We start from the raw sequence: 26,839 nt of genomic DNA, 5'->3' as shown, positions 1-26,839 counted from the left end.
GTGATACCCGGCACTGGGGAAGCCTCCTCGACACCTTGTAGCCCTAAAGCAGAAGCGGCAAGAGGGCTTCGCTATCCACACACCCTCCTCCTCTCGCTGCCCATCTCTTTCTCTCTCTCACACACACATACACACACACACACACACACACTGGACTCTCTTTTGAAAGTCCAGGGCTTGATTTAAAATTCCTCTTCAGAGCGTGTCATGCATTTTATATGCACGTCGAGCTGGGGAGAGAGAGAGAGAGAGAGAGAGAGAGGAGGGATGGAGGCTTGAGCCCAAATGAACTTCCCTATATACGCTGTTGGTCTCCTCAGGGATATATATATCTACATACACACACACACACACACACACACACACACACACACACACACACACACACACACACACACACACACACACACACACACACACACACACACACACACACACACACACACACACACACACCACCACGTTCTTTCACTCCTCACCCACACGCACACCCAACTCTTTCAACATTAGTTTTACTGCATCATGCTTTTCACAAATTCCACCGAGCAGCAAGAGTGCCGTTGCCTTTGAAGACGAGTGTGATCAGAACAGAGGGGAGATGATGGGGGGGGGGGGGGGTGCAAAAACCTGGCCGCAGGGCATTTTGGGTCTTTTTGCACTTGTGTTTAGTGCAGGGCACGGAGGAGGAGAGGAGGAGGAGAGGGAGGGGAGGGGAGGGGGGGGGGGGGGGGTCTGACATGTGCAGTGTTTGGGGACAGCTTTGATGTCTGCTGGGGTGCGGCTGCTGCGCCTCACAGTCCTTCACAAGGAGACGGCTCCACATTCAGTGTCCCAGCTGTGGATGAGAGCGCATCAGAGGGAACGCTGCTGCTGCTGCTGCTGCTGCTGCTGCTGCTGCTGCCCCCTCAGCCCCCTCAGCCCGAGACGTCTCTTGTTGTCGTCCTGTCTGCTGACAAGTTGATGGAATCGGTTATTGTAAAAAAAAGAAGAAGAAGAATCAGACGCAACATGAACTTGGACTGCAGCTGCTTGAGAAATCCGGTTTATTAGGAACAATATGACCCCGCTAGCTTATTGTGGATATAGCAGTAAACAGAAACACAATTAATTGTTGTCTTTTTTTTTCTCTTCTTTTTTTAAGTGCTACAGGTTTGTGATTATAGACATAAAACAGTACAGCAACCATGGCGCCTACATTCATATATGCACAGAGAATATAAAAATTACAGTATATTGCTGTTGAGCCGTTCCTACTCCTGCTCATAAATCACCTTGTGGTTCCCTCTTACACGCACACGCGCGCGCGCACACGCACACACGCGCATTCACACACCACTAGAAATATATCACACACTGAGCTGCTGTAATGATCAAATGGGGTGGTTTATAGTGACAACTGAGACCAGGTTTAAGTCTGGCAGGTCAACATTTTACAGATAAGCAGAGTTATCAACGCTGACAAAAGTTAAAGCTGATATAGTACAACACTAGACAAACCTGCCACAGAGAGAAAACCTCAATGAACAGCTGCTTTTTCCCCCCCTTAAGCTACTTTAAAATTAAATTAAAGATGATTACAAGTTAACTTTGGTTTTTCAGCTCTCTAGAACTATACTGTAAATCTGTGGCAGTTTAAGCTGTAAGTAAAAGTAAAATCAACAGTATAGCAGCCTTAAGCCAACATTAATACGACACAGAAAATCACTTAAAAAGAAAAAGGAAAAAGAAAACATCTTTCTTGTTATAATAGCAGCCGGGCAAAAAGAAATTACAGTGTGATTCCTTTAGAATAGAAAAAGTGAAAACAATACAAATTTCATCAAAGTACTGTTAAAAAAAATCTGTGATCTGGTACCTCTCAATAAATAGAAAAAATGCAACTCCTTTGATGTTATTTGTTTTGTTATATGCTACCCTATTCTGTTATAAATATGGTTACACATATCTGTTGTGTGAAGACAGGCCTATCTTTCATACATGCAACAAAGAAGTTGACCATTTTTAATGACAGAGGAAAAAAAAATTTAAAACTCCATAACCAACTATCCAAAAAGTATAAACCAAACATATTTTGGAGTGAGTGAGCACTTCCACATTTTCTATCAGACTGTAACACAAGACAAACATCAATAAAACAAAATCAATGACTGAATGCATTTGCGGACCGGAGAGAAGGGGCATCTCAGGTTCCAGCACATGGGACGTACTGGCTTCAGTCCCAAACCGGGGGGTGGGGGGGGTGGGGGTGGGGGTCTTCCACGTGCTCATCTGTAGCCAGGCGAGTTTTGTCTCTCAGTCTACGTCAACAAGCGCCTTTTGTCAGAGTGGATTCTCAGCAGAGGCCTCAGCAGCTGGAGGACACATGTTGACCGGAGTCAGCCCAAACAATCTGCCCACAAACGGACCGAGGAAGAAAGCTGGTAGAAACCGTGGTAGAAAATAGAAAAGAGCGGTCATCCTTGAAGAGTCGCTTGGTGCTAATATGTGAACAGTGATGGTGCTTTTTTTTTTTTTTTTTTTTTTAAAGGTGAGTGATTTCTTTTTCTTTTTTTAGCAGAGGAGTGGTCTCGTTCACATCGCTTTACTTGAGGAATGCACATTTCATATCCCGTATATGTTTATGTGGCGGATTGCCTCCCTGAGAGGCTTTCTATTACTTTTACCTCCCTCTTTTGTGCTGTGCTCAACATTTCTCTCAATATATTCATCAACATCTGATATTTTATGCAACGACGGGCTTCTTCGGCGTGATTTTCACTCCTTGAAAAATTCACCATTCTCCTCCTTTTTTTCCTGTGATTTAAAAGCCACATAATTTGGGGATTTTGGCGTGCTGAGAAAAATGAAAACCAACACACAGATCGCAATCAAGGAGCTTTCGAGCTCTGCGAAAGAAAGATCAGCAGAGCTCAGTGTTCCCCTGACTCTTGAGAGGCCAGCGAGAGTATAATGCTGGAGTGTGTTCAGAGTTCACTGGAGCTGTCTGAGGAGTGAAAGCAGGAGACACAAACCGCGCTGCTGGTTGTAGCGAGCTGTTTTCCATTATACATTCTGAGCAGCTGTTCCGTGGAGGAAGTCCTTTGAAGGACGGCTGCAGGGTGGGGGGGGGGGGTCAGGGGGGGGGGGGGTGTAACCGGAGTCCATAGTTCAAACGGGGTTCTTCACCCTAACAAGCAGGGGCGGGTCGTGTGGCCGCTTCCTCTCCGGTGTGGGGCATCATTGTCCATGCGCACCCCCGTCGTCAAGGCCTCCTAATAGAGGGTCCCGCATGAGCTCTGACACATGCAACGTCTACACTAACACTCAACATTCATGCTATAACTAGTACAGAAGCAGGCAGAACCAAACTAATTAAAATATAATAGATGCATGCCAGTCATGCCACCTCCCTTTCTCCTCAGTCGTACTCGGCTTAGTGTGATCACATCTAAGCGGCCTCTTTTCAAGACGTCCACTTGCTCTGTATGGGCTGTGCGTCGGGTTGCTTCAATTGTTTTGATTTGTGTCTGTTTTGACATGGAGGGGCGAGGGAGAGGGAGTTTTCTGAGAGAGGGCTTTGAAGAGAGCATGATTCGGAAGAGTCTGAAGGTTGTCTCTGAGGGGTCAGGGGCATCTATAAAAAGGAGAAGAAGAAAAAAGAAGAGGCACAAGGAGGAGGAGGAGGAGGAGGAGGAGGAACAAAGTCAGGCTGGTAGAACAGGGGCTTGTTCACTTCTGAGTAAGGTATGCTCCGATGGTGAGGCTGGCGGCCCCGAGTGCAGCCAGACCGAAGACCGTCTTAATGGAGGGCCAGGAGCAATTGAAGAGGGAGTCCCTCTGTCTGTCATACAGCTCCACAAAGGCATCCTGGGAGAGAGACAGGAAGAGAAAGACAGACAGTTAATTGGGCCGGCAAAGAATGTGTGTTTACCTACGAGTGCGTTCTTGCATCATTTGGGGTTTTTGATGGGTGGAGTCTACCAGAAAACCAAAACACCATAAAGGATAGAGACCTCCTTGTATACAGTCTGTGATGGAGACCGAGCGCAATCATGTCCCGCCCACACCGGAGTGGAAGACCAGCAATGGCTCTCCATTGACTTTGCCTCGTGGGAAGGGGCCTCGTTTTACTTGCTTCTGCTAGCAAACAGAAAATAGGTAAAAGCTGCTGTGTGGTGGGATGCACTACCGACAGAGTAAAGAAGAAAAAAAACTGAATTATTGGCTAACTTCATTAATTTAGTTATCATCTGCTCCCCTGGTTGACAAAGGGTGCTACAGTAATCCTTGGACTTGGATAATGTTTGGAGCCACGGGCATTTTGTTAGTGTTTCAGTCCTCGGTTGCATATTGTGGCGCCGATTGTATTTCCCCTCCGGTGAACGTGGTTTTCAGAGTATGATGATGGCTGTCATCCCATTGGTTCTTGTGTCTTGTGAGATCCGAGCAAATAGAACTAAACTTATCTGCATGACATAATACCTGGAAGTAATTTGGGCAAACAAACCCTTTAGGATGTAAATCCCTTGACCACTGCCAAATATACTGTATATGGGAGGACAAAGAGTTATCACACCCATGCCACAAGCAGAGCCATCACTGTTTGTTTGCTCACAAACACTCCTACGCACAACCTCAGACGCCTTTCACGCAGAGAGACAACACACCCAGAAACGCACACTAAACAAACATGGGAATCACCCAAATGAACCTTGTTTTTTTTCCTTCTTTTCTTTTCAGCGCATGAACGAGCGCTTGCAGCACTCCCACATACATAAATTCATGTTACTCCGAGGGTGCCCTGCTTTCTGCTGCCAACAGGAGTTTTAAAAGAGGCATGTTACAATTCCAGTATGTGTGAGTGTATGTAAGGTCCGTGGAGCAAATACCACGGCTGTGGCGTCTCCGACGAGGAAACACAGACATCTGCTCATGAGCAGTGACAGCAGGAGCAGCTGGACAGGAAGTCGTGGTGCTAAGATCCTCACACACACACGCACACACACACGCACACGCACACATACACACACGATTATCTTGAACCTAACAAGAAAAGATTATGTTTCAGAGAGGATCTATCAAACCTTTCCTGTTGAATATAAACTCTTTTGTTATGACGCTAACCAGATTAGTAGCAGCGTTGTGAGACCGGACGTTTGAGCCCCTTTGATGCCTCTGTTTTAAGCTGAAACTTTAACCTATGAACAATGGTGAATTGTTAAGTTTAATTCACGACAGCATTACTGTGTCAGTTCCCATGGGAATCCATCATCATTATGTTTTAATCTGTCTCGATTCAACTCAATTTACTTACAGTAGCCTAATTATGTTTTGTGTAATTTTAACTGGAATGCACGTGTTTTGTTCGACCTTGATCCACAAGCGAAACTGGGTCACAATAGACTTTTTCAAGTCTCACATTTTAATATAGAGCTTTCCTTTTATCAAACACAAGCCTAACATTTTTTTTTTTTTTAAACACACAAAACACCCATTCTGAAGTGCTGTCGGGGGGGAAAAAGTGTTTCCTGTTTCCCTCGCCTCCCTTCCCATCCTGTCGCATTCCTGAGGCCGGGGGCCAGTCTGTGACACAGAGGAGGAAGGATCAGCAGTTTCTTCCCAATCGAGGCCCTCTGGTGTCAAAACACACTGCACTCTTAAATCAGCCGCCAATATCTTCAAGCACATGGCATTTCCTTTGTTGCAGCTGAGTGGTTTTTTATTATTATCTTTATTATTATAGCTAAAAACAAGACTAAGAGCATACAGCCATGCCAGCAGCTCACTGTGCTTTGAGCTAAATGCTAACGTCAGCATGCTAACATGGCACACTACGGCAATGCTAACATGTTAAATGCTAATGTCACCATGCTAGCATGTGCTAAGTAAGCACCAAGCACAAAGTAAAACTGAGGGTGATTATCATTACTTTTCCAGCAAACGTCTCTAATGTTAATGACATCAATGTCTAAAATAAATGCACAGCAATTTATCCAATATTTGCTGAAATATTTTACATTATATTACATTACATGTCATTTAGCTGACGCTTTTATCCAAAGTGACTTACAATAAGTGCATTAAACCATGAGTCCAAACTCAGAACAACAAGAATCAAGCAAGTACAATTTCTTCAATAAAGTTAATTATTAAGTTATTTCACACAAAACCACAAATGTTGGCCTCGTGTTGACATAAGGCTTCCTATTACTAAAAAATGGTGAAGATATAAGTTATTCTCAAGGGTGAAAAGCTGAGTCGAAAGAAGGACTGTTAAGAGGGTTAAGACTTTCTTAAATAGAGGAGAACATGGTGGAAAGACCAGGAGATAAAGGATAAATATTCTCCAGACGCTGAGTGACAGGGAGTTAATGAAACGCTACATACTAGATCGTGCAGGGATAATGTTGTTGTCAATCACATTAAAGATGCAACAGTGTTCACTGGTTTAGATTTACATGCCGCTAATTATAAAGACTGGGCATCAATCACAGAAACTGCTGAAAGCTCAGCCATTTGCCCCTTTTTATAATTACTAAACGGCGTGAACTCAAGTAAATTCTCTCATATAATAATCATCAGGATGTGAATAAGCTACTGTCTAAGTAGGCCTGTGTTTTCACACATTTTGTCATTACATAAAATAGTAATGAACAGAGACAAAACTCTATGTCTTAGGTTCTCTGTCCATTCTATGCCCAATAACACTGACGGGATGTTCACATGTTGCATTTTTTGTGCCAATGTCAATGTAGACGCTCAGAAGTTGCACTCAAAGACCAGAGCGACTTTGCGGAGCGCGACGGCTGCACCCTGAGATGTTTGTTTGTGTTACTTTTGGAATGCTGCAGCCCGTCATATGCGAGGATCATCAATTAAAGCTGGCAGATAGCTTTTTTCAGTAAATATCAATCTAAGGAAAACCTTTTGCCACCGACGTACTGAGCAGTGAAGCCACTGTGAATGATATACAATGCTGGAAATCCAGTCATCTATTTTGTAGTCAGTGAGGCTAAATTATCCCCCACCCCCAAAAAAACTATTTTTTCTTTTTTTAATTAACCAATCACACCTCTTTAAAAGAAAACATCATACCTAGTTTCATGTTTCTTACATGGTGAGCTGCGAGCCCCTTTCACGGTCTGAGCCGAACTAGAGCCGGTCGCTTTGCACCACTGTGAAGGGTAAAACTATTTTTGGTTCGTGATGAAACTATGGCAGGACGAAATAGACTTTGGCGGGCTGCCACAGTCGAGGTAATTAATGAGAAACACTTGATGTGGTAGTGGGCCAACTGACATTGCCATCCCTAGCCATGCCTGGCAAAGGTTTGTCATTTCCTGTTACTCTCAAGATAGCGTAGGGCCATCCGAGGAAGACAACAAGGCGAAAGCTCTTTGTGTTTACGAGAAAGACTGCTGGAAAGATAGCTGGAAATGGAGAGCAAAATGTCAGGTGGCTTTATTCTAGAGAAGTGTGAACAAGCACTGTCTTTCAGCAATGCTACCCTCCCTCTCTCCCTCCCTCCTCTCCAGGACTCAGGTATTTAATCGAGAACAAGCTCTTCAGTCCAACCTCCAGCTGAGGGAAATGTGTTAGCTGGCAAAAACAGTGCCTCCGTCTGTTTCCCCCCTCACCTCCTCCAGGAAAACAACAGTTTGCTGAGGCTTCAACATAAACCCGGTGGCTCCAGCAGCATGTGCATGTGACTGACCGCCAGCTATAGGCCCAACAAAATGGCAAACTCATGATGCGTGTCCTCAATATGTCCCAGACGGCCGGCATTAGATTTAAGTCTGGAACAGCAGTGGGCCAATTACGGTAAGAGGTTCATAAGAGCGGTGATGGATGTTTAAAAGAATCCCACAAGGACATTGGCGGTGATAACTCTAGATTGACCCAGGGGAGAGCTGGGGGAGGGAGGAGGAATTGTGTCAGGTGGATATCATGAGACTGAGGCATGCTCCTGGAAAACCATGTGAGTAGGGTGAAAAACAAAACCGTGGGACTTTTTTTCCTTCTCCTTCCTCTCCCTCATTCTTTTTTTGTATCGACTGTCGTTGTGAAACACGTGAGCCTTTTGAAGAAACAGAAGTATCAGCAGCTGGCAAAGTGAAGCTGAAAGTTTGCAGGGACAGGAAAGGACACAACGTCTGCATTACATCCACACAAGACTACAATCCTCAAAAAGTTATCTCGCTGCCCTGCAGCAAACCATCTGCCACCGACAGCAGGTATGCATCTGGGAAATAAAGTCCAGGCTGCAGTTCTCCACAGTATTCATTTTTTGGGGGATCAATAGATTTATGAAAGGTCACCCTACAGAAGCCAAGTCTCCAATGGAAAAATGCCAAGCCAGGTTTACACACTGCCTTCTTTTTTACTGCACACAATGAATCCCTCGGAGAGACATGCAGAGGAAAGGAGTCAGACTTGAGAGGATCCGAGACTCGGCCATGGAGTGGCAAACTTGCTGCTAGAGTGTCATGGTTACCGTGGCTGGAAGCTTCACACATGATTTGCTTTTCCCACCAGCGGGAGAGCGCCTGTCTCGACCTCTGATTTGTTTTTCACATGATTTAGACCTTTGGGTTTTTGTGTCTTTCTCGTGAACACAAAGAGCTTTCGCCTTGTTGTCTTCCTCGGATGGCCCTACGCTATCTTGAGAGTAACAGGAAATGACAAACCTCTGCCAGTTCCTTTGGGTATCCCCTTGCTTTCGGGAAAGATCCCCCTCCGACGTGTGAGGAGGATAATGAGTCATCTTGTGTGCTTGGCTAGCTCCGTTAAAAAAACAAAAAAAACAGGGCTTTGCCAAAACAGAAAACTGATTAGGCAGTCATCCCTCTGTTTTGGGATGTTTCTGTGGGTAATTGTGGGCGGACTGAGACTGAGAGAAAGGGATGTGGGTGAAAGTTCAAGATGTAATTAATGTGCCTTTGCTGCTATATTCACCTCTAAACCGAGCACCTCCCCACTCTCTGTTTATTTCCTCAGCGATCACATTGTAACATACTTATAATATTGCATACGCTGCAGCTGCTGCCGCCCCTCTTTGATTTTGTAATGAGCTTCTTGCAGATTTCTCTGCCCCTAATTAAAGTCAAACAAAACTCCCATTTCGGGATCCAAGGGAGAGTAATGGGAGATAGAAAGAAATGCAAAGAAGGCATAAATGTCCTTTGTAATTGATCTGATTTGATCCAAATATACACTGATATCCCTTTCATGTGGATGTATTAATATTGTATGTATGAATGCATACCCGGATGCAAAAAAAACAACCTCTCGGCACACAATAGGTGTCAGGACAGCAACCTCTGGTCTGGCAACAAGGTCAGGCTATCGACTCGTCCGGCAAAAATGAGATGACAGAGGAGTTTGTTTTGCAATACTCATTACCCGGTGAATCCCCTTGTGTCAGCACCGCCAAGCAGCTTGGAGCTGAGGACACTGAGCCCTTCACAGCACTGGGACAATACTGCAATACTTGGAAACAACAACCTGGCAGTCAAGCGATGACAAACTGCACAAATCTAGGAAATACGCCCGATCAGCACACACACTTTTTGTGGATCGGACTAAAATGAAACATGTTTAAATGTATGTAGCCTGATTTAGTGAGCTTTAAGAGTCTCAGGGAGGCGGTTTTGTTACCTTGTCGGGTTCCTCTTGTTTCCAGTCTTTATGCTAACATGTGCTCAACGGCTGCTGGCTGTTGACTCATATTTAGTCATTTCTAGCTTACGGACAAACAAGTGCTATTGATCTTCTCATCTAACTCTTCACCAGAAAGAACATAAGCATACTAGCAACTATTCCTTTTACGCATTTATTTAAAGACAGAATATTTTCTGGTTCCAGGATTTAAAATGCAATATCTTTGGGTTTATTTGATCTAATTGTATGATGATGATTTTATAATAAAATCTAATGCAGCCCTAATCAAATGTATGGTCAATTATTTCATGATTTATTTTAAGTTAAGCTAACAAACAGCTCAGGAGACAGTGAACCACCTGTGTAATCATCGTAGAAGAGATCATGAATACTTCTAAACCATGAACTCCATCTTTACAGGTAAAACCAAGCAGTGCAATTTCTTACCAAGAGACATTTTCAACTGACACAATAAAATCAGCTTAAACTGATTTCATATGATGTGAAATTGTCGGCAAATTAAGCGCCACAAAACTTGACATTAACAATATCAAGCCTTTTAAATAGTCCTATGAATTCACCGAGTGAATTAACAGCCTTTCAAATGGCCACACAATGGAAATGCAGAGTAATACCAGTCTGTCTGCCAAGAAAAGAGAGCTGGAAGTGAATCCTGACTTGAAACAAAGGAAATGGGGAAACCTTTTGGCAATGTACTTTCTTTGGACCCAACCGTAAAGGGAGAAGCCGTAATGACGTTGGATGCTACCCTAAAGGCTCATATATATATATATATATATATATATATATATATATATATATATACATTAAAATGAATGTGGGCAGCAGCTTTTGTGTGTTTACAAAACAGCGGGCTCTCTCGTGGGAGCGAGCCCGCTCTGGTGGAACATGAAACGTGATCTCCAGTAAATCACCCACGCTCCTCATGATAGCAGCCAGCCAGACAAACAAGGATTGTAACTTTACACACGAGACTTTGGTTTCTTTGGAGATGAAGAACGCTTCAGTAAACTTGATTTTTCATCCCATCGAGGAGGAGGACCACTGGAGATAAACCGTCCAATTTGTGCAGCGGCTACTCGTTTTTTTTCTGGATAGCAGACAAACATTTCCGATATATTCACTTAACAGCAGTGATAAAGTCCGTACGGGCCCTGTATTGTCGAAGAGATAATTGATAACCGCTTTGACATGAAATGAAGTGACTGGGTGACCTTGCAGACTCGGAGAGGTGAGGACGAGTGGATGGATGCGGGCTGCGTTTGCTCTCCTCACATCCGCTCTCCTCCTGCACTCCATGGTTTATCTGCACACCTTACTGAGGCTCGGGGTGTATCATTTACAATCAGTCACTTCCGCATGCAGCAAAGAGACATCAAAGCAAAGAGAGACAATCCTTTTCCCTCACAGTAAATCAGACCGCCTCTGCGGCTCAGTCAGTACGTTTCTTTCATTCTTTTAAAACAAGCCAGTCCTCTGATTTCGACCTTGAAACCTTTTTTTCCAACATGAACAATTGATCCAAAATCCTCCACAGTTCCCAAAACGTGGCACAATGGCTTCCTATAAATAGAGACAATGAAGCTGACAGGGGAGGTCTGCCTCGTCGCAGCCCATCCTGCCCCTCAGCGGAGGAGGAAGTGACAATAGACCAAGTCGAATAACTTCTGTGCCGCTATAAATATCAGGCCTTATCTGAGCCTCTGGCGCAGGGCTGCCCAATCTAATAAAACAACTCACCAATCTAATAAAACAACTCACATCTCCGCTGCTCGGCCCATTTAAAAAGGCCACCGATGACGTGCAAGAGCAGAGGAGAGAGTGGAAAGGGTGCCGCTGAGTCATCACCCACACTTGTTTGAGGCTGCTGTGTTTTGAGTGCATTTAACCTGGCTTGAGTGGCTTTCCAGTAAAGACGGGATGTCTGCCACTTGACGGTCTAATGACTCCATGTTTTCTCCAAGGAAGCCTCGCAGAGTACATCGCGGCTGTACCGGTGACGCGTTTGTGGGCTCCAGAAATGAAGACCAAAGAACTGTGGTGCTTTTTCTGAGGTAATTGTGTGAAGTTCTCGACCTCCATGAGTTGTTTTGTTCCAATTTCGGACTCAAGAATGCACGTATAAAAGTATAAAGAGCCACTCGGTGAATACAAGTAGTGTCTGTGGCATTTAAAAACACACAGAAGCACCCAGCGGGCGAAAAAAAACCGGATGCCATTCTTCATATTCACTGCAGCTTGGGTTAATGATTGAACACAGAGATGAAACGTTCACCTTTCAAACAGCTTTGAATCCGCTTTGGATTGCTGTGTACAGGAACCTGAATATAGCTTATTTTTGGCAAAACAAGGGAGCGTGGGAGCCGCTTCCCCCCCCCCCCCATAGCCGAGTGCCTATGCCTGATTGGCTCAGATAGAAACCTCTGATAGCGACCGTGGGAACCAGGTGGCCCTTTTGCTTCTCCTGTGACAAACGGAGCCCATGGGAGAGGCTCATTTCCTGTGACGAGGGGGGGCGGCATGCTGCTTCAAGCCCTAAAAGTCACATCCACTGACCCCTGAAGACCTCGAGACCACACAACCACAGTCCCAAATGCAGCGCAGCCCAAAATAGACCGAATGATCGGAGCCAGAAGCGACTACTGTATATGGTGTAATGAATGAGATTTGTGGGATCACCATCTGCAGCATGCTCGATGTGCAGCGCATGCGATGTCTGGTTGTTCCGAAACTTGAGAAATGAAGTCATTTCGGTCCGTTTTTTTCCGTTGTTGTGGTTTTCTTGTGCTGAGCCGTGATGTAACAGCATGACTCAATCCTGGTGCTCAAAAGGTGCTTTCAGGCAGCAGTGACTGACTGAGTGTTTGTAAAAACAAAGAAAAGAGCTTGACAGTTCACTTAGTGTTAAGTCACTTCCTTTGCCAGATGCTGTGGGATGACATCACTGTCTGGCTTGAGACTATGGCTTCTCTGTGGTAGAGCCAAGTATGGTTAAGGCAAAGACTCTGTGCGGGTAACTAGGAGAAGACTAGAGGCAAGCCAAACATGTAGTCATACTAATACCATGGAGAAAGGGAGGGGGAGCAGCAGTGGAGAGCTACAGTTGGGTAAACACTGTAACTAAGAGATTTGTATTTGTTCTTTAACCATTAACTGACTCCTAAATTGTAGCTCCAAGTCGAAGAAAGAAAAAGCAAACCGTAACAAATGTGCACATTTTATGTTCTCCGAAAAGCGGGCGGCGTTTTTCCTTTGATGAAATCCCAAGTTGCCTCTGTAATTAAGGAAGCAGTGCTAAAGGAATCGAGTGTAATAACGTCTCATAGAGAGTTGAACACGCCGGCAAAGGAGAAAGTATCAGAACATCAAAGCCAGACGCCCGGTGCCTCTCACAGTCTCCCCTTTCATACAGGAGACGTCTTGTAAAGCCGGGCACGCTAAATGAAAGCTTGTCAAGTTTTGGCAACAAGATATCGGAGCGGTTTACGTGATTGGAGTGCACGGGGCCAGGTTTCAGGTTCAGGTCGCATTCTCCGTGTACACCCATGTAAATGAGAGAGGCCGCAGTCCGGGACGGGGCACGCTGTGTGGCGCAGATCGAGGATCTCAGATGTCCGATAATGTCAGAGAAAACAATCATCCGTTTGAGGCGCAGCTCCCTCAGGAACACCTTTGAAGTGAGGAGAAGAGGAGAAGAGGAGCCGAACCGCGACAAATCTGTCTTCAAAGTCAAGGTCAAAGTGAAGACATCCACTGCCAGTGGTGGAAAGTAACTATGTATATTTTAGTAGTATTTAAAAAAAAAGGTACTCTACAAACATGCATCTAACAGCTGCGGTTACTTTTCAGATAGATTTTATAAACATTAAAAAAAACATAAGCTTGTAGAAAATACGATACATTTTTCACAGATTTAGCTGGTTCTCCCCCCACAAGCAGTGTGTTGGTGAGGCTCCTTGTTATGTTTCAGACGCCTACGGGGTTGTTAACAATAACATATCGGTTCGTATGTCGTCTTACAAAAGGTTATTTAAAAATGTTTGTGCGTTCAGTTGAGACTCTTTGGAGGGGGGCCGACCCCATGGTTTGTAACCAATGGTATAAGGAACATGCTGTAAAAAAATAAAAAAATAAATGTAGATGACCTCCACTGACCAGCTACAACAATATAATGCTACTTATATATTATTAACAATCTAATAATGTCATAAATAAATAATACATCAGTCACGGGGAACACATGAGTAGTACTTGTTCTTCTTTAAGCACATTTTGCTTAAACTTCACTTAAAGCCACTGAAAGCTTATTGTCAAGTCTTTAAAGCCTTTAAATCTACAGGCTTCATCAGGACCCTGTGGATGTAGATTGGTCCGATTTGATTGACAGGAGCTGGCAACATAAACGATCACCCTCTCGACTGTCACCTCATATCTTGATTCAAATATTATAAAATCTATGATTGGGGCACAGGAATACGTGACATCACCGTTACTGAATCGAGCCCCGCCCACCTCAGACTAATGAGTCAGAAAAGAGAATCTCAGTGAAACAACCAACACTGTTCTCGTGGGTTGAGAAAAATATGTTCCCAGGGCCTTGAAGTAAGATTTTGAATGCGGGACCTTATTTGTAATAGATTATTCTCACAGGGTTGTCCTTCAGTGAAAAAATCAGAATACTTCTTCCACCGCTGTCTACTGCCGTCATATTTGCATCAATTAAAAAAGGAATGCGCCGTGTTGTAAGACAAAGCAAAACTGGATATGGGAAGGAAAGCAGCTTCCCCACAGAGCTGAGGGCTGAAATTGTGCAATGCGTGACAAAACTTCTCTACCCTGCATGGAGCATGAGGTCATTTTGAAACAGAGAGGGAGGGAGTGAGGGGGCGTAATACTTATTCTTGCGCAATTTAACTTCCCTCTGAGACATCCAAGCATGTATCCACAGTATAAGTTATGTTTTACTGTCAGCCGCAATCTCAGAATGAACCCCGGCGCGCTCCTGGCTGAGAAAAAACTTTTTTAAACCCCTGTTCCCCTTTTCAGCTTTTCAAGCTGGGAATTCTGAGGAAAAGTTCATTGACCTCTCTCAGGCAACCAGTATATTTTCTTCCAGGGGGAGAGGAATGAGTGGAATGCATTGATGTGTGGAAACAAACAACTGCACTGTGTGTGCCCGAGAGGCCTGATATGAGAGGGAAGGAACCTTGAGATATAACCAAGTCGACTGCAAGGAACATGACTACACTGCGCACTCTTGCATTATGTAATGAAATAGCATTTAAACCCTTTTCAGTGGTAGAGAACTGCAATTAAAGCCGATTGAAGCAGCTAAGAGCCGAGACGGGCACAACTTCTGTTCCTGGTCTTTCATCCTTCCTTTGGTCCGAGTTCAATGTGACTCACGGAGACCTTGAAGACAGCGATGTTGAGCAGCATGCTTTCAAAACGGTCGATTGTTTGAACCATCTTGAGCACGTTAGTTCACTCGGAGCGCTGTGACCTTTCCTGTCTTGTATGCGGAGACCAAAGCACATGCACAGCCAACCCGATGAATAAGTATTGTGACATCGCTGGTCCGGTGTGAAAATGTGTGAAAAGCTAATAAGGCACGCGTCACTGTCACGATAGAGGAGATTTATTTTTCTCTTTTGCCATTTTCTCCCTGGAATAATCCTTGACAAATGTCATTAGTGGTATTCAGTGCCTGCCTGAATAGCCTCGATGCGGCTGTGCAGTGAATATTAGAATATCCTGGCCAAAACTGAGACTTTAAATCACACAAGAAAAAATGCACACATACTGTTTATTGAGCTGGGGCTGTAAATCTGTATTTTGTGCTATGTAATGCCCATGTGGGTGTTTCACCAGTACATTCCTCTACTTTCTCAGTCAGCAGATGGATCAGCTGAGAATCAGATGATTGTTGAGTCAGATGACTTTAACAGGCAACTTTATCCAAGTTTGCTCCATAAATTTCTACGTAGTGAGCTAATCTACTCCGACTGCTGCACCTCTCCCCTAACAGCATGAACTCCCAATTAAAACAAATCCATTTGCTCTGCGAGCTCCATTTTGCTTTGGCCTTTCAATCTTGGTGGCCTGATCGGACTTTGCCAACCATCCATACTTTTCTTTCCTTTTCCTTTTACAGCGGTTACCTCAGCAGTCTCGACACTCTTGTGGCTGCAAGAAGGCCTGGACTGCCTTTTTTATAGCTTTATAAGCCTCCTCTGTTGGCTCGCCGTTCCGTCTCACCTCCTCCTCCTATTCAACCCTGTTAGCCTCACCTCCTGATCAAAGACAGCTTGTGAAGTCCAGCCATTTCACAGGAGAATATTTTCGACCCGCTGTCCTCCCTGGAGTGCAGGAATGTAGACTCGCATTAATTCAAATCCGGAGACATTGAAGGTCAAGGGTTCTGAGATTGGGTGGTATCAGAAAATGAGTTTGCAAAAGCTGGCTGATTATTTGGCAAAGTGATAGTCAATGGTCTTTTTTTTTACAAATAGTATATTTGATTAAACTCAAGAAAATACATCTGTAATGGATTCTTTCTTCCTTTTCTTTTTTTTTTACAGCTCTTTCACTACCAAATGCCACAAGTTGTGAAAGATAAACGAAGCAAATGTATAAGGCAATTTGCAGAGTTGATTAAACTTCTGGTGGTTAGATTTGCCGACATGAGGCCCGTCTAGACATGTCGCACTTAACACTCTATGAAGCAAAATGGCGCCTGACATAACTGAATCCAGGCATCGTAAAAAAAAAATGTCCTCCGACATAAGTCACAAGATGCCTGCATACTTAGAACATACACGGGCATAAAGCACAACTGCATTGTGCAAAAGAAAATACAAAAAAAAAATGCTCAACAAAATACCTAAGAAGAAAAGGAATCACTGTCTGTCGTCCTGTTTTCAATGCTCCCGGTTTTCTTTGAAGCGTCTGTCATTATTTGAAGTCGTAATGACAGCCCAACAACCAATTAAAAGGCAGCACATCTTCAGAGTAGACCCAGTGGGATTGATGTGATATAACGCCATGGCGATACCGAGTAAGGCTCCGCCAGCGAGATATCCCCGTCAGAAGTGGCATGCCGCTGTAGTCCTCTGAAAAGCGCAGGGTTCGTCTGCGACGGCAACAAAATGTCTGTTCACTGCAGCGTGCCGACATAATCTGGTTGTAGAGAGTTGGAGAGGGCCTCGAGAGTTCGGGAGGGCGTTGAGTTTCGCGAACGCTGATCACTGGCTGCCCTGAAACGCTAGCTAGCAGCAGCAAAACAACGTTCCCCTGGCAAAGCTTTTATCTTCCAAACGTCGGGGGGCCGATCATTTTATCTGCGCTTCAAACCCAATCAGTCGCCATCAAAAGGTGACAGCCAACAGGGCGGTGCTGCGGGAGCGTCGCCAGGAGCGAAAGCTCTCCGTTGCACACACCCACTGCGGAAGGTCGTCCGCTTTAAAAGTGTCAGAACATCTCGACGACGTCTTTTCCGGCGAGAGACACTTTTTCCCCCGAACCGCATGAATTTTCAGTACGTCGCCTTCACATACGACCTGACGTCTCCAGCCACTAGTTCACTGTGTTAATTGAGTCTTTGTTTAGAGATGCCATCGGAAATGCTCAATCAATAACGCGTCGTCAAAGTGATATCAGAGCAATGGTTGACCTCACTCAGCATTCAGTGAAACAGATCCGATTTCCTGGGAGCTATTTGCTCTGCTGCCAAATATCACATTGGGGAGGGGGTACGGAGAATTATTTACCCCAGACCTCCACGGACGAGGCAGAGAAATCTATTTACCATCATCTGGCAGTTGTCTTTTTGGTTTGTTTAGGAGGGCATGTACATTTTAGAGAAGAGCCAATAATGGCATGCTGTTTGTTAATGGCCAGTGTGCTGTGGATAGTTGCACCGGGAAATCCCAGCGGAGATGGTAGTGGTGTGTGTGTGTGTGTGTGTGTATGTGTATGTGTGTGTGTGTGTGTGTGTGTGTGTGTGTGTGTGTGAGTGTGTGTGTGTGTGGTGAGGCTGAATGGCACCGCTAAGAGGAAGCCATGCACCCCGGGGCCATCTGCTTCCTGCCATGGCTCACATGTCACTGTCAACACAGCGTTATTGATTCACACTACCACATCCGCTTCTGTGTGTACATGCTGACGTGCGATAGTATACATGTGTATGCAAATGTGTGGGCGTGTGCACACAGCCATTTCATGGAGAGCAAATAATTGATTTGCACCAGCACATCCGCTTCTGTGTTTGCTGGCTCGTGTGTGCGTTTATTAACTCTATAAACCTTAAAAGGGTCAATCCACCAAAAACAAATTTGTATTTTGCCATTTACTCCCGTTTACAGTTTCAGGTTTTAAAAGGTGCAACAGTCCATGTTAAGCTCATTGCTTTGGTTGTACGACACGCAACTTTGTTTTGGTTCCGTCTCACCGCTCTTATCTTTGTCCCTTTTTCAGCTACAGCAGACAGATGATTGTTTTCCCCCCCGAGCACCAAATATCAGGCAAAGTTGGCGTAGCATTTCACAGCTAAAGAGACTGATATTACCCTCAGCCGTTGGTGGAGACCAAAAGGATGCCGAGATTACTCTCATTAGTGTGTACTAATAGGTGACAATGTGTCAATATTGAAATGGCAGCTAGTTTCATTTCCATAAAGTGGCCCAAACATTGGGAGTCACTACTTTACAATCTTGTCCCCAATGGAGGTGAATGGAAATGTATTTATCATCAGCATAAAATAAAACGTTGTTTGTTTCTTCCCAGTAACAATGTTGCAGGTTCTAGAGATTCCTCTAACCTCTGTGTTTACATTCTATATTGAGAATGAAAACTGCCAAAAGAGGTCTTGTGTTTGTGATTTGGATAAACTTTTAACTATTAAACCTATTCTAGGTTATGCTATGCATGCAACAGGCTCTGTCTTGCTGAACAAGGAATAACTAGACACTCCCGGCTGCATTGCAATCAGTAATGGCTCTTGTGGCACTGGAAATTAATTGAGAAGATCAAATCTCTATTAAAACCCTTTTGGGGGTTTGTCCCAAAAATATCTAGTAACTAGACAATGAGAGGAACCGTTTAACCTTGCCCTATATTGATATGCGGCGCCGCTTGTGAGGGTGTGCCCGGTGGCAAAGTCAACTCGGGTCTCAGTAGGCTCCTCATTATCCGGCTCCCACCATGACAGGAAAGGTGGAAAACTCTTTTATCTGCCTTCTGAAACGGTTTCCTCCATGCAGATCGGCGGGCGAGTTTGTGATGTGAACACAAGGACAGCACAGAGGCGTATGGGGCGGCGATGTATGTGTAACAACATGGCAATTTAAAAAAAAAGGACCACACAGGGAGCAGTGATGGCAACGCTTCTATACTTAGAGGCCTCTCACATGTCCCTGCATTTTTCAGGAATCTAGAACGTTACCAGACACCGGAAGCAAGGTCTCGGGGTATACGCGTGTCGTTTATTGCGGGGATCGGGCACGTGTGTTAACAAGTGGGTCTCCGGTGGTCGAGTGAGAGACGCATAGAGGGAGAAAGAGGATGAGGGGAAAAGAAGGGGTAATCTCTCGACTGGAGCACGGCAGACAGCCTTTGGGGTTCTACTTGAGGGACATCCATTTACTGTGCGAGTTTATCTGCTCTATATATTATTCATCAGTGTGCGTTCTGACTGGGATACTGGTGCTTTTAAACAGCTCAGGCACGTGTCCCTCATGAAACTGGAAGACAACAGGTTTGAGGTGATTACTGATTTGAGCAAAAACGATAAAAAAGCAAACACAAATCAAGTGGCTTAAATCACAAACACCCAATCCGTAGGCTCGCATGGTAGAGAGTTTGCAAGAGACAAATAAAACAAACACATAAACCACACACACACGTCAGTGCGCAAATGGCCTACAGTGGTTCCTGAATGAAGCATGCTCAGCGGACGTGATCGGCCAACAACAGAAATCGGCCACTCAGGAGAGGAACACCCAGGTCGCCTCCATTATTTATTCACAGTCGCTGCTGCAGACATTCCTGTGCCTCTGAGGAGGCCCAGAAATAAGCACACAGGACGGGGTGGAGGCTCTCTCTGGGAGGGAAGTGAGGTCGGGACACAGCCCTCACAAAAGCACCAGATATATTATTCCAGGAATGTAAAAAAGAAAAGGAAAGGATAACTGTATTTATGCGCTAAACCGTGTCGTTAAAGTGATTTCTGTTCACAACAAAAGGTGCACATTTCTGGCGTGTTCACGGCATGCTCGCCATGCGTGGAATGGTAAAGATGGCGTGAACGGCTCATAAAAGCAAGCAGCGTCATGTCAAGCTGAAAGAGATCAAACTCAATGTCTGACCTTACGTTTCAGTCGACGGCAGCGTAAAGAAGAGCAATGTGAATTTTAGCTGTATAGCGAGACAGTCTTCACGATAACAGCCTTTTCTATAATTAAGAATGACAACGTGTCTGCCGTTTGAGGGCTCGACTCGCTTTTATTGTCAAAAAAATAAATAGGATTGCAGTGCAACTTTGGAATAAATATCTGAATTATTCATTGCACCGTATCCAGCTGCAACAAAACCCTATGTTTGTGATTCTATGAAGAGGTGAAAGGCTGGAGGCGGATAAGGCAAAGCAGGCATGGCTGTATGAAAATAGTTGTTCGGTGAAAATGGCAACAAAAAAAAATCTATCAGTTTGTCATATTGTGAAAAAAATCAAAAATATGACTTGCGCACAGAGCAGGCCACAGAGCAGGCATGGACACAGAGACCAAACAGTCAGCCACTAGTTCCATTCAGGCAGCAGTTCAGATAGAAGTGATCTCAGAGTAGAAACCAACCAAAGCAGATCGGACTGAACATTTGGAACAATGGTCTTGTTGCTTTGGGGGTCTCAGAGACCAAGATAGCTGAGAGACTGCAGGCCTGTTCCAGAAAGAAAGTATTCATGTCGGACTAATTCAGAGCGTTACGGCTCAGAGCCGCCTGCGACTTCAGGAAATGTTTCTGAGAGTCCAGTTGTCGGGCTGACGGGTGTAAACACAGTGGCAGATGGCGAACGGCCGAGGCCTGCGCAGCAAAGAGGGGGTACGTTGAGCCACACTGAGCCCTTTTGTACTGTACAGACTCCACTACAGAGCTGAGAGTCCACAATCAAGAGTCTCAGCCAGACGCGTTTTGCTTCTCCAGCAGTGAAAATGATGTTGTTTCTTTGTTTTGGAAATGCTGGAAAAAAATATAAATATAAATAAATGCTATTTGCATAAGTAATTGTTTATTCCCTTCCGTCTGATTGCTAGAAAGAAGAAAGCGCAGTTAGTTCCACACTCTAATTATGTGAGGCCAGACTGATGAACAACTACAAATTAACAGATGGTATAAAAAAAAAGAAAGAAAAGAAAAGAAAACCAACGGACTGTGACGGCACAGAATGATAAGAGAAGATTTCTGGCTCGGAGCGGATGGATCAATCACGTCTCCTCAAACGTAGCTTTCCTGTTGTTGGAAGAGCAGCTCGAAGCCACGGGAAGCGAAGCCATGAACACTTCCTGAACGTTGCCGCTCTTAGTATCGACTCGTGTTTAACGGATTGAAGTTGCATCGAGGAGATGCAAATTGGATGTAAGTGAGATCTCATCGGGGTTTTGTTTTTGTTCTGCTTTATTTTGTTTTGTATTCCTCCCCTACTCTGCCGCCATGTCACCTATATAGAGATTAATGACTTCCTCGCTGTCCCAGATCCACTCAGCCTCAACAGGAGAGAGAGGGGGGGGGAGGTGTGTGTGTGTGTGTGTGGTGGTGGTGGTGGGGGGGGGAGCCAGATGCCCGCAACACCGCAGCAACATGCAGGTCCCACCCGTCGACTAGCAGGTTGTGCTCAGGGAAGCCCCCACAGGGTGGACCCAACCCAAGCCAACTGACATTGTCTGTCTTTCTGTCTCTCCACACACACACACACACACACACACACACACACACACACACACACACACACACACACACACACACACACACACACACACACACACACACACACACACACACACACACACACACACACACACACACACACACACACACACACACACGTTGCTTTTCATGGCATCTCATTCAACCACCAACAGTGCTCTCACACATAGGCCACCTGGATTGCAGCATTCTTCAGACACCTGATCCTGTTGTTGGAGACTTCAAAAAGGCTTTCAGGTGATTTATGGCCTTTGTCTGTCTTCCACATGAAAAGAAGACACGTCCATAGTCACGCTAGCTACACAGGGCCAACGTCAGCATGCTAACGTTCTGCTCAACAGCCGTAAATACAACGTGCACCTGATGGGGATATGGTTAGTTTTGCAGGTGTACAATTTGGGGTGAATCCACTGGGGACCATGAATGTCTGTACATAATATCACGGCAATCAATCCAATAGTTGTTGACCTGTATCAGTTTGGACCAAAGAAAGTCATTTCTCAACGTCATATCTGGAGCCGCTCTCTGTTAGCCTTCCACTGTAGCCTGTCTCGCTCCATGCCCCCCCCACCCCCCAGTCAAAATGTCTGAGGTCAAGCCATTTGTGTTTTCAGAGCGGCCCCCCGTAAATAAACACATGCACCGCGCGTGGGTGAGGGCCCGCAGCCTGAAAGCAATCATCCCCTGATGGGTGTAATTGCTGCCACCACAAAAGGGTGAATTCATACAGGTGGAGGAAAAACTGATCGTTGAGGACAATGGAAGGACGGTGGTTTTATGTCCCAGAGTGTGGGAAGTAATCAGAGCAGAATGGGAGCTATTTCACCCTCAGCTGTTTGTTTTTTGTGCAAATACAGTAACTGCTTTGTTATGTCTAAAAGGCAGATAGTTTTGTTTCACTAAAAGGTGTATTTGACTCACGGCCGGTGATGCCCAGACTCAACAAAGATTAGTGGGCACCCCCGTTTTGGACTCAAATTGTCACCAAAACAAGAGGAAACAGAGGGTTGCTGATAGAAGGCTGTTACCACACCACTCTCACGTGTCAAAATGTCAGTAGTAGCTGGTTTAGCCCCCACCTTTGTTTTGAGGGTTGGGGGAAAAACACAAGACTCACCTCTTGCATACAATAACACAATGGACAGTGTAACTGACTATAAACACAACATGTCTAAAATTACATATAGCTATGTTTATTCTGTCTTCATTGTTAGTTCAGGGCGGCGTAAACCCAATTAAGAGAAAGAATACACTCGTTGTAATCTGTACCCTCACAGAGCCGAAAGCACCTGGCAGATGAGATGAACGGAAACACGTTGACCCATATGTAACCTTGAAAATGTGTGACTCACAAACTGAATGGAAACATTTAGCAAAAAAAAAAAAAAAAAAAAAAAGGTTGAACAGATTAGAATATATATAAAAAAATGTAGCTTCACACTACCACATCACATGGCAGCTGTTGTCGGGAAGAGAGGAGACTGGATGTCATGTCCTAGTTTTTTTTCTGTTTTCTGGGAATTTTGTTTTAGCAACTGAAAGTGTTTACACAATTTTTTTTTAAATGGTTCACGTGGTTGGATTTTATTGTTGATTCCAGCATTGTTTGCATTACTCTCACAGATAAAGGGAGATATTTCCAGACCATGGGACACATTACCTCAGTATCTCTAAAATCCCGGCTACCGCCCTGAGACCACTCCGGGGAAACGTCAACGTTGAAATCTCAACAACTTGGGGTGCGGATGCATAATTCAGAGGGACATCGGAACAAAAAACAACACAAAAAAACGTTATTTGCCAAAGAAACACCCCAGACTCCTCAGGATATAAGAGTATGGCTGCAAACGTTATTGGACAACCACCTTTTTGGCACATGCTGAATGACGCAGTGACTTTTCAATATTTCAGACCCTATTCAAACAATAAAAAAGGGTTAGCTGGAATCCAAAGACGCTATGTGGAGCACAGGCACAAGCTCTCTCTAGAGTGTCAGTTATTGGACGTCAGGTTATAACTGAATTGCACACACCTCAGGAAATCCACCACCCGACAGCCATTCAAATGATTATATAAATCAACATCACTGTCAGATTTCTATCCGTCTATGCTGAAGCCTAAAAACATCCCAGGTATAAACTCACAAGCTCCAAATGTGTGTACGTACACTTTGCATTAAATTGATTTAGAGCCTACTTTGAGTCAAAGTCATTTTTATATAGTTTCCTCAGCGCTGAGTGCAGAAATCCACCAATATGAGCCCAAAGTGGGACCATGCGCTTTCATATAATCCTAAATAATCCACTGGATTAAAAAGGCAGTACTCTCTTTCTCTCAAGTGGATGCAGAGCAGCAGAGACACAGACATCTCCGCCCAGCTGGAAAACACAGACTATGATGACCTACATTATTGCACAGCGGCCACAGGCTCCAGAGACCTCGAGCAGGCATCTCTGGCAGCCCAGGCTTCAAGACGCAGGACTAAAAAAAAAGAAAGAAAGAAAGGCAGACAAAAGAGTTCCAACCTAGATGCACAGAGGACTGTATGTTAAACACAGCAGCTGCAGATTAACGCTGCAGCTCCAGGAGGGCCCTCCCTCCGTTGCCTGCCTTTGATATGTGGCACAACCTGCCACCTCCAGGGGCAAGGCACACTCAAGGGGAATGCTAAATGGCCCTTCCCTTTGAGATGAAATGTTCAATATGAATCATTGATGTCGCCCCCCTTCAATTCTGATACCTTCCGGCTAAGATAACCAAGCTGCACAAATGTTATGCTCTCATTAAGAGCATCTCTGCTAATTAGAGGCTAATTTGTGGTAGGTTGATTTAATAGCTAAAGCTGAAGAGCACAGGAGAGGAGCCCGATCAAGAGAATTGTTGTAAAAAAAAAAGCAATGTGTGATATTGCACTTTTTGTTTCTCTCTCTTCTTCTTCTTCTTCTTCTTTAGATTCAACTCTTTACATTTCTCTCTGAATGTGTACATGACGTGTGTGTATGTAAAAATGGCCTCGATATAGCTGAGCCCTGTCCAGCCATGCCCGTGGGGGCCCACGCGCATTAATTCAATAGTCTTCAGTTTGCTGACATGCGTCTGGCCTCCTCCCTCCAACCTGCTGCAACCCACGACCTAACGCGTCGCGTCACCGGAGCACGTTGCCGGGTAGAGCTCTGCGTGGGAGGTACATGCGGATCAAAGTTGCCACAAAGTTTAAATTTGTGGCAACCGACGCATCGTGTACAGTTTGGACCGGCTCAGTTGCCCCTGGAACCCCCTCGAACCCCCTCTGGCCCCCTCTGCGTGGCTGCCACTGGCCCTCCTGTCCACGGGGCGGGATTTATGGAGAGCGTCAAGAGGTGTGACAGAGCACGCGGTCTGATTGGTCCGATAGGTTTAACAGCCACCTATGAGCGTCCAATCAGAGCAGCACCACAAGACAGGCCGTCCCCCGTCTACATACGTTGGGGACATCTAGAGAAATAGATTTTCTTTATTTTAATTGGTTCACTAATGATAGAGGTCATATTGTGTTCCACCAGAATGCACGCGTTGGTCTAAATGAACCTGTATACAGTCGGTGCGCGTGTTGATTGAAACGTCTCAAGGAGGTCTTGTTCGCCCCCCGGGGCACAGCACAACTGCAAAGCGCTCAACTACACGGAATCAGACCTACCCATCCCCCGTTATCTTGTATCCAGTTGTTCAGAGGTCCATTTAAATACTCCGTCATCCACTCCGCGATGTTGTCCACCTGCGAGGTCATCTCCTGCTTGGCGGCGCACTCCGCGCACACCGTGCCCCCGAACTCGAAGAACGCGATAATCCGGCCCCAGTTCACCCCGTCCCGGAACAGTTCGTCTATCACCTCGGCGAACCTCCGCTGCGCCGTGGTGGAGGTGAGGTACAGCTGCCGCGACATCTCCGTGAAGTCCGGCTGGTACAGTCTCTCGAGTTCGTCCCCAGCCTCGCGCAGGACCCGGTGGATGGCGGCGGTCGGGTCGGACTGCGGGAGCCGTTTGCAGAGGTGGGGGACGCTCTCGATGTCGGGCCCGGTGCCGGATTCACGGCACCGGCGGACCAGAGTCGGCGGCGGGACAACTATTAAGCCGTCATCGGCGGCATCTTCATCTCGGACGTCGTCAAATCCAAACACGTAGCCCCGTTTGGAGAGTTTATGGCAGATGTACTTTTCCACAATGTTGCGATTGCACTCGTTCGCCATACCGGCTGAATGTTGGCACTTCGTACAGACGGAGGGGTTCAAATCAGACGCATTGTGCTCGGATGTGTGCACTGTACGACGCGCAGGCTCGATCCACAACTCGGCTGCGTTCTAATACATGCCATGCAACGAGTATTCCCTGCACATGGAGACAATTGCTTTCGCGAGTTGATCAAAAATCCTTTAATCAAAACTGCGTAGGAAAAAAAAAAGAAAAAAAGCTTTCAAAAGTTTAAAAAAAGAAGAAAAGGAAAAGAGTCCCCGTCAGCAGCAGTCTTCATTTCCCGAATCCTTAAGAGGGACGTTGGCGACCTTCTCTTTGCATTGAAATCCAATATGCGGAAGAGGTTGGAGTAGTGCTGATGTATTCCTGTGCACATCACCCAGACGTGGATGTGTTGCGAATCCGCCCCCCCCGAAAAAAAAAAAACCATGAATGAGGGCCAAAGTTGTACGCGCCCGAAGTGGCTTCAGACGCAGCCAACTCTTTTTGCAGCGTTTACGCACGACCGGGCGCGGGACTGCGAGCCAGACAAGGTCGGACTGACTCCTCTTCCACGATTGCTCCTCATATCCTCCTCCTTCTCCTCGGAAGAAGCAGCTCCCTGCCCACCGCCGGTGCTGCTGGTGAGGTATTCCTGACGTCAGCCGCGCAAAGTCATTCCTATGGCTGCGCTCGGAGACTCCAAAGTGCACACGAAGAACTGCACTGACAGGACCAGCGGTTTCACATTGGAGCCGTTAAACACAATTGAAACTGAAATCTTAACCCAGAAAAAAAAGAAGCTAGAGAGAGAGAGAGAGAGAGAGAGCCTTCGTTTAGTTGCTTACCAAAAAAAATATATGTGCAAGGAAAAGCTCTTTCGAGAGGATCCTGGTTCATTCACCCCGCCGTTCTAAGGGGCTGCTTTGATGTGTTCCAGCCACCCCCTTGTGGATGAGGCTCCAACCCTGCAGTACTACATTGATGCACCT

General features: G+C 45.4%; 1 protein-coding gene across 1 annotated transcript; it reads right to left on the bottom strand.

The window, feature by feature from the left end:
* Window positions 1–1,014: 1,014 nt before the first annotated feature.
* Window positions 1,015–26,785, bottom strand: bcl2b (BCL2 apoptosis regulator b). Its single transcript, XM_034555888.1, has 2 exons — window positions 25,316–26,785; window positions 1,015–3,846 (listed from the first exon to the last, which is right to left on the bottom strand). Exons 1-2 carry the CDS (start codon window positions 25,862–25,864, stop codon window positions 3,709–3,711), a joined length of 687 nt encoding a protein of 228 aa, XP_034411779.1. The 5' UTR covers window positions 25,865–26,785; the 3' UTR covers window positions 1,015–3,708.
* Between the last annotated feature and the right edge of the window lie 54 nt (window positions 26,786–26,839).

Source organism: Cyclopterus lumpus, chromosome 17, assembly GCF_009769545.1.
Source record: "Cyclopterus lumpus isolate fCycLum1 chromosome 17, fCycLum1.pri, whole genome shotgun sequence".
NCBI lineage: Eukaryota > Metazoa > Chordata > Actinopteri > Perciformes > Cyclopteridae > Cyclopterus > Cyclopterus lumpus.
Note: the sequence above shows the minus strand (reverse complement) of the source record. Positions and strands in the feature narration are given on the sequence as shown.

Coding starts and splice junctions, on each gene's coding strand:
- bcl2b (XM_034555888.1), bottom strand. CDS start 25,864: ATGGCGAACGAGTGCAATCGCAACATTGTGGAAAAGTACATCTGCCAT. Junction 3,847..25,315: donor TACAAGATAACGGGGGATGG/GTAGGTCTGATT, acceptor TCTCTCTCCCAG/GATGCCTTTGTGGAGCTGTA.